This window comes from Tasmannia lanceolata, unplaced genomic scaffold, assembly GCF_043159265.1.
Source record: "Tasmannia lanceolata isolate RefF3 unplaced genomic scaffold, GAP_Taslan_0.1 ptg000012l, whole genome shotgun sequence".
NCBI classification, from domain to species: Eukaryota; Viridiplantae; Streptophyta; class Magnoliopsida; order Canellales; family Winteraceae; genus Tasmannia; species Tasmannia lanceolata.
The window spans coordinates 39,845,888-39,853,940 of NW_027518689.1; the positions used below are offsets into that span (position 1 = coordinate 39,845,888).

Here is an 8,053-nt window from a genome sequence, read left to right on the forward strand (position 1 = left end):
AGATGAAATCCTGAACGTTCATCAATGTAGTCTGGGCCTTCTGGCCATCATAGAACTCGGTGTTGACAAGTGATGTCTTTAACATTTTCTCTTTTGGTAAGCAAGCTGGGATTGAACCTCGGACCTCTTCTGGGTTTGCCATTACATGTGAATTTTTAATATCAAGGAGTCTTGAACCCATGATCTTTGCTCTTTGCTCTGATAGCATGTGAAACAACCAATTACTCCCAAAACTAAACTTGATGGAGATGGCATTATTTAATCTTTTATTATAAAGAGACTACTCGGTACCATGATATTATCAAAGCAAGAAAATGCCTGATCGAATACAATACTGTTAAAGCCAAATCCCAGGTAGGGAAGTGAAAAGTATTATACCAAAACATCTAAACATCATCAATGTCATCAAGAAGAGAGGTAGATGAAATCCTGAACGTTCATCAACGTAGTCTGGGCCTTCTGGCCATCATAGAACTCGGCGCCATGGTAACCATCCTCGTCGAATCGGGCGACCACGTCGACCCCAAGCGTTTCCAGCATCTTCACGAATTCACAGTTACGATCAAACAGTGGGTCTCCTCCACTAGCAATCACCAAGCATTTTGGTAGCATCACCTCTCTTCCATCACCTTCCTTGTTAGCCATAGGGTTGCAATATTCATGGTCCCTGTTTGCCCCATCCGGCAGAGCCATACGCCACATCAGATCAGAAGCAGAGAGTGGCAAGCTCCGGTTATTTTCCAATCTTAGCTCCGATTCAGTCCTCTCAACCCCACCAAAATAAGGCTGGTTGAAGATAAGCCCCACTATCTTCAATGGTTGAAGGTCGTCCAGGCCCACTGCACGCAAGCCAGCATGGTAGACTATGTTGCCGCCCGCACTTACACCCATAAGAAAACAACGAGAGAAATCACCAAAAACCTGTTAAAGTATAAAAGATTAGATAATGCGATAGCTTAAGCTTTTGGAGTAATTGGTTGTTGCACATGTTATTAGAGCAGCCACCACATCATGTATTCGAGTGTAACGTTCGGGGAAAAGATCTCAATATCGTATTCGTCTAGAAGAAAGACAAAAATTGTGTTTTCATTATTGTGTGACAGACCGGCAATCACTTAGATATATTAGTATCGCCAGAAAAGCCAAAGGGTCAATACGTCAGGTTTTACTACCAAGGTTTCAAATTTCGGTTTTGAAATGCGTTTCGGTCCCCGCCGAAACTGAAATTTTGGCCGAAATCCGACGAAATCTATTCAACTGCTATTTTTTCTCCCAATTTATTTCGACCGAAATTTCTAAAGTTTCGGTAATTTTGGCTGAAATTTCAAGATATTATTAAACAATTATCAAAAATCCTGATTTTTGGGAGAAATCCCTTAAATTCCAGACGAAATTTTGGGTATAACTGATTTCGGTTTCGTAATCGACTGAAACCCAAAATTTCGGACTGAAATTTAAAACTTTAAGATTACTACAACTACTTGAGATGCGTTTGGATAACATTTTGATTGAGTATGGCTTCGACCATTCCAAGAGCCAGTATCAGAGCAAGTTCCTAGGTTCAAAACTCCTTGATATTAAAAATCCATATTTAATGGCAAACTCAAAAGAGAAGCCACATGTGCAACGTGTAGATCAACCCTAAAAAGAGAGGCCACACATCAGGAGGAGTGTTAAAGTATAAAAAGGTTAAATAACGCCATCTACAAAGGAGTAATTAGTTGTTTCAAAAAACCTTCAACCATGGCTCGCCCAAATGTTGGTCTTGGACCCACCGGATCGCATCAAGTGCGTCGTCATAAGCAGCAGGAAGTGGGTTCTCTGGTGCGAGTCGGTACCCCACCGAAACGATTAGAGCAGGTAATTCCTTCGCCATTCGCTCGCAGGAGTCATGGAATAATGTAGTTGCTGCGCTACAGAGGACGAATCCACTGGCATGAAAATAGATTATGATGGGGAGCTTTTCGTGGGAATTCGCAGGTCGAAAGAGACGAACCCATGTTTTGTTGGCATGATTAAGGGGTACGTCTTTGGAGAATACGGGTCGGGAATGGGAAGCATCAGAGTCTTCTTCTCCGATTGGAAAAGAAGAAGGGAAAGTGTAGAGACGGGTATTCGAGACATGTAGATTGTGGAGCATCTTGAAGAAGTCGAACGAGTCTTCGGACTTTTCGGGAGAAGAAACTCCCTCGCCTGCTTTCATGATGCTCTCGCTTTCTCCCTCCCCTTCTTTCATGGTGCTCTCTCTTTCTCTGGTTTGAACAGTTGAAAGTTAGGAAACGACTGAGAGTTTGATGAAAAAGAAAAGTTCTTACAAGCCGTCGTCGTTGAATAAGGAAAAATTGCTAATTGGGAATATCAAAATATGAGAATTGCGAACGGGGGACACACTTTTAAAAAATTGTTAGAGCGGGAAGAAATGGGGGTTATCAAGTCTCTAAAAGTTGGTTATCAACCCTCTAAATGGGGTTATCAAACTCTAAAAGGTGGTTATTAACCCACTTTAACACTTTTTCGAAAGTGTGCACCCAGTTGGCAATTATCGTATTTTGATGTCACCTGTTGGCAATTTTTCCGTTGAATAATATGTTGGTGGTTCGGGATAATCTGTGGGTACCACGATCGTGGAATATTTGGGCCCATGTATTAAACTTGGGAAATGATATCATCACTACTGTATTTTGATGAAGGCACTTTTGACTTTATCAAAAAAGTACAGTATGGTCAGCACCATAGGATAATCCAAACCGCTCATTAGATGGGCCACATTTTGGGCGGTGATAAATTCACCCCCTTCTATAGTTCTATGTATGACTTCACCCCCTAATTTTCAAAATGGACGGTACAGCCCACACCATAGGATGATCCAAACCGTCCATTTGATGGGCCACAATGTAAATAGGTCGTGCGCAAGAATTCATTAGCATAGAATGATTCTAACCCTCCGATCTAAAGAAGTTTCGTCAGTTTTGAATGTAGGTGCCAGAGAAAGGAACCAAGGTTATGGGAGTAAGTGGAGTTGGGCGGGCTGCTCTCCGGGGCCTCATTCATAGATAGAGTAATGGGGGCCTCATTCATAGATAGAGTAGTGTTTGTGTTACGACTGATGAGCAAGTGCACTTTAAGAAGCATGACAAAGCAATGACCCTACGTTCTGTCGCTACCATCGAGTGGTCAGTCATCCGATCGAGAAATGCTTTTTGTCTTAAAGGAAAAGATTATGGAGCTGGCTTGCAATGGGAAGAATTACCTTAGCTTGGATCACGTGGCCGCCACCAAAGCCTGTTTTTACGTCGAAAGAAACAAAGCCTTAAAGGGATCTCTTCAATCCTCAAATTTGGAACCATATCATACATATTAGTAGAAAAAATGAAGGCCTTGCCTCAAAAGTTCCGTTTCCCATTGTTTGAATGTGATGAATGTGTCTCCGAAACCTGAGATCTTTGTTTTTGAAATTGCCGCTTAGGTGAGTTGCTGTCACATAATAAAGCTATTCAGAATAGTTTCATGAGATTGATATGCATTTTATAATGCAGTGTTCTATACGAAGTATTTCCGATGTCTTTCTTGATGGAACAAGCAGGCGGTCAAGCTTTCACGGGCAAACAACTGGTATGGGAAATCATATTCTCTAAAAACCTATTAATATTATCCATGTGTTACACTCCATTCCACACTTCAAGATGTAAATATCCTCTAGGCCTGTTTGGAGAAAAAAGCTTGGAAAGAAAAACATTTCTTACATTCCTACTTTTTTACGTGGAAAAAAAAGAAAAAAAGAAAAAACGATAAACTTAAATCTTCAATTTTTATGTAGAGATATATTCAATTTATGATAATATCCCTCTAAATTAAATATAATCATAACATTTACCTCTAAATTGGAGAAAGAAAAAAAAATCCAGAAAAATGAGTTTCCGTCGTAAATGTTTTTTCTTGTAATCTAAACATGGCCTTAAGAGGAACATCCTTTTCGTTAAGGAAAACGAGCATGAACAGCATGGACCCATCTAACAAGTTTATAAATATTGTTGGCCATCACAAGTTTGGCCTATTACCCTTGATCCCACCCTTATCTGATTTTTCCAGACCTCTGATGAAGCATGACGAGAAAATTGTCCTATCGGTATCTTTAAGCCGTTGATTTTTGCACACCTAAATGTTGCAAATGAGATCCTCGTTTGGCACCCACTGGGTTGGCCTGTTATGACCCATCAGATCAACATTCCCAATCACGAAGCACATATGCTACGTGTGGATTAGTTCATGGTTGTTTCTGATCATCAAGCCAAGATCGTCTTGCTAGTATTAGGGGTGCAACTTGGGTCGGGTTTATAGGTCACCATTTGTCACTTCATGTTTGGATGGGTGCATTGGGCCACCATTTTACACTAATGGTTGGAGCCCCGACATTTCCACACATACCCATTCATAAGGTGGGGGCCACCATTTTACATCTCATGTTTTTTACGGATGGGCTCCACCATCTCCATCCAAATCCATTCATAAGGTGGGGCCTACTATTTTACACTTCATGTTTTGATAGAGCGGGCCCATTACTTTACTCCATGCATAGAGAGCTATATCCGTTTCATTGTAAAATCTATTATTACATAGCTAATTACTATCTTCATTTATTGATAAATTTTGGCTTAACATACACAGAATATGAATTTACCATTCTCATCAAGGAATATGAATGTGGGTTTCTTAAATATAGTGATTAGCTATCAACTTGAAACTGAATGAAATACTTTTTATTGGAAATTCCTATCTGGATAGTTTGAATTTTTTGTCCATTTTTTTAATTTTTACTTTATAAGAACCATTACTCTTTTTTTATTTAAAATTATTTTAAAGCCTACTTTTTTGTCGCACGTCGTTTTTATTAAAATAGAGGAACTAAATACCAATTGTGATCCCTGAATATTATTTTATTTTAGTTTCCAGTTGTTTTCCTATTTTCCAAATTATCCAGTTAGGCCCTGTTCATCTTAGACTGTGATCAAAATTGAAGGGCTCAAATTGAAGGGCTGGGATCTTTTGATGAATGTTTAGTTGTTTTTGTTGATCTCCATCCCCATTACTCAAATTCGCCATTAATAGTCAATACCTTCAGCCACTTCACTGTTAAAACTCCCAACTACTAAACTATTCCAGCAAGTGATATTATCGCCTTTGATTTTGCACAGCATTTCCTAATAATTTTGTGTATTGGAGATTAGAAATCTGCCAGTCTTTGATTGAAAAAATGAGAGACTAAGGCAAATGCTTGAACGATTGGGTTGTAGAATGTATGTGAGATTTTGCTAATGTGGTTCTCTAGGAGTGGTAATATCCCATTAAGTTAGGATGTCCCAATTTAGTGATACAATAGTACAACTTCTACCCACCAAAAAGAAAGTAAAAGACCGTGGAGATATTTTATAAGTTATCAATCACAGTTGTACTCTTTGTACCTGCACTCAAATTAGAGTTTTGTTGTTTTTATATGCATATTTTGAGTTTATTTGTCATCTAGATAATCCTTGCAAATTCTAATATTTACATTGAAGTTTCCACTTACTATTGTTCTCTCTCTGTGTGTTCAATTAATTTTCTTAGTTGCCCCCATGCATCGCATGGGTTTCTTACTAGTAAGAACTATTGTTAGCTCTTAATTTGCTAGTATTCTCCATTTTTGCAGGCACTTGACTTGGTTCGTACAAAGATCCATGAGCGGTCTCCCATATTCCTTGGCAGCTATGACGACATCCAAGAAATAAAAGCACTCTATGTTGCTGAATAGAAACAAGTGTAATCTGTGAGCCCCATGTTTCTCTGTATGCTTCTCAGTATCCTCCACTCTATCGTCCATTCCTCATAAATACTCTTTCATTAAATTTAAAGCTCAAAACTTCAACAAGGTCTCTTATGTAATGGGAAAAACTCAAATTTATGTGTGAATTACATTTCCATGTTGCAACTCCTCTCAAGATTTACCATTTAAAAAAAACTCGCAATATTTATGGGTGAATTAACAAGCATGATTTTTTGCACTAAAGCTCTCTGCTTAAGTCGATCCGGGTTTTTCTTAGAGAAATCAGAGTGTGCTATTGTTATTTTGGAGCAAATGAAAAACTCTATTACTTAAGGCTCTGTTCACTTGTTTTCCCGGGAAAGGAAAAGAAAAGGTTTCCCGGGAATATGACGTGGCATTAGGAAAAGAAATCCAGGGAAACTGTGCAGGAAAAGATTTTCCACGCCTGTTCACTTACGCAGGAACTGTGCAGGAAAAGGTTTCCTGAGACACTGCTTGCCCACTTTTTTCACTAGTTTTCCTCGGAAAGCAAATCCGGCCAAAATAAAGGAAAAAGGAATCTCACACTTGTGAGAAAAGACTCATTTCCACATCATTTTTCCTAATTTCCACTTCAGATGTGACATTTTCCACATAGGCTCCTTCAAAATCCCGTGAAGACAAGTGAACATGCAAATTTTAGCTTTCTCGGAAAAAAAAGGGAGTGTTCTTGGGATTTGGTCTCCCGGGAACGCGAGTGAACAGAGCCAAATAGTAATTGTTTTGGAAAATACCATTGCTATATAATTTTGTTTGCAGAAACAGAAAGACCCAAATGCAGGAAGAATCAATTCCATTGCTATTGTAAGTATCAATGTTCACAAATCCATCCATGTAGGTACGTGGTTAGTTCTGGAACTTCACTATGAAAAGAAAACACACTATTAGATTTGGATTTACTCTCAACATTGTCGATCAAATGTAATTTCTTTCCACTGCTCAAAAAGGCTATTTTGGTCTTTTTATTTTTAATCTAGGTATCATAAAGCTCGCCAACTTTTATAGAGAAAGACGGATTTCACAACACCGAAAAATCCTCTTCTCAAATAGTGAAACCAAAGTTTACACTAGCCCAAGATGAACAACCAAGTAGAAGAAGAACAATGCCCAAAAGAGATGTGCTTCAATATATGATAGAAAGAACAACACTACAAGATAAACAACAATAAAAAGAAGAAAGCTTCAAGAGGAATGCTTGCACACAAGAGAGCTTCAATGAAGCTTCAATGGATGTCTAGGTAGTGGAGAATCTCTACAAAAGTAAAGTAATGAGAATTAGGCTTAGTGAAGGAAAGTAAAGAGAAGATAGCTTAGGTAAGTGGTAGTGGGTATGGGAAAGTGGTGTCTTAAATGCTTAGGGGAGTAGTGGGTTTGGAGTTCCAAGTAAAGGTTTGAATTTGAAATAGGTAGGTAGTGGGAAAAGATGGAGTAAACATGTGTGGCTCACACATGTGCAAGCTAGGCAAAAAGACCAACATGCCCATGAACACAAAAGTACATATTTGCCCTCACTACAACACTCAAAATAAAAATAAAATAAAGCTACCCAAAAAATACACTTTAAAATTAAACAACTTTGCCATCAATAATTTCCTTCTTTCTCTTTCTTGAAGTGAAGTCAAACTCCATTATAGCTAATATCTGCTTAACCGTGCTCAAGGCTTTCTAAGTTGTAAGTATAGTACTTTTGAAGTTGGCTCTAGTACCATGTGAAAAACAGAGTGTGTGGGACAAATCTCATTGAATCACATTACATGTAAACTATTTATCTATATGATAAAGGGAAAGCATCCTCTAAAAAGAGGCATAGTAAAAACAGATTTCATAAGTTTCGTGTGGAGGGAGTAGACCAGCGGACGTCTCTGAACCCTTGGTGGGGTCCTACAATTGAATTGTTTAGATATTTGAACAAGGTAGGCCCCACCCATACTTACTCTCACAACCAGTACTCTTTCTCTTCTCTTTGAGCATGAATTCTTAATGGGATGTAAGGGAAATGATGAGAGCACAACCATGTTTTGTTAATTGCACTAACTCATCTTGTCTTTTATTCTTTATAGAGCTGTCAAAGGTTATTATAGTTCCCAAAAAGCTCTCACAAGCCAATTATAAAAGAAAAGACAAGCTCGAGTTTGTGTAATTATTAAAACATGGTAGTGCTAATATCAGTAGTCTTATTTTATTGTAAAAAATAACTTATTATGAAAGTATCAC

General features: G+C 38.4%; 2 protein-coding genes across 2 annotated transcripts; one reads left to right on the plus strand and one right to left on the minus strand.

Annotated features, from left to right (window-relative positions):
• Window positions 1-254: 254 nt before the first annotated feature.
• On the minus strand, window positions 255-2,305 carry LOC143887338 (3-O-acetylpapaveroxine carboxylesterase CXE2-like). Its single transcript, XM_077391437.1, has 2 exons — window positions 1,736-2,305; window positions 255-921 (listed from the first exon to the last, which is right to left on the minus strand). The coding sequence occupies exons 1-2, from the start codon at window positions 2,234-2,236 to the stop codon at window positions 406-408; spliced, it is 1,017 nt and encodes a 338-aa protein (XP_077247552.1). The 5' UTR covers window positions 2,237-2,305; the 3' UTR covers window positions 255-405.
• A 1,058-nt stretch (window positions 2,306-3,363) lies between these two features.
• LOC143887495 (fructose-1,6-bisphosphatase, cytosolic-like) lies at window positions 3,364-5,951 on the plus strand. The gene is made up of 3 exons (XM_077391565.1): window positions 3,364-3,466; window positions 3,537-3,612; window positions 5,687-5,951. The coding sequence occupies exons 1-3, from the start codon at window positions 3,420-3,422 to the stop codon at window positions 5,786-5,788; spliced, it is 225 nt and encodes a 74-aa protein (XP_077247680.1). The 5' UTR covers window positions 3,364-3,419; the 3' UTR covers window positions 5,789-5,951.
• The last annotated feature ends 2,102 nt before the right edge of the window (window positions 5,952-8,053 follow it).

What these genes read in the sequence shown, in the direction of transcription:
- LOC143887338 (XM_077391437.1), bottom strand. Translation starts at nt 2,236, where the DNA reads ATGAAAGAAGGGGAGGGAGAAAGCGAGAGCATCATGAAAGCAGGCGAG. An exon ending in TGGGCGAGCCATGGTTGAAG is followed by an intron (nt 922 to 1,735) that starts GTTTTTTGAAAC and finishes ATACTTTAACAG; the next exon opens with GTTTTTGGTGATTTCTCTCG.
- LOC143887495 (XM_077391565.1), top strand. Translation starts at nt 3,420, where the DNA reads ATGTGTCTCCGAAACCTGAGATCTTTGTTTTTGAAATTGCCGCTTAG. An exon ending in TTTTTGAAATTGCCGCTTAG is followed by an intron (nt 3,467 to 3,536) that starts GTGAGTTGCTGT and finishes TTTATAATGCAG; the next exon opens with TGTTCTATACGAAGTATTTC. An exon ending in CTTTCACGGGCAAACAACTG is followed by an intron (nt 3,613 to 5,686) that starts GTATGGGAAATC and finishes CCATTTTTGCAG; the next exon opens with GCACTTGACTTGGTTCGTAC.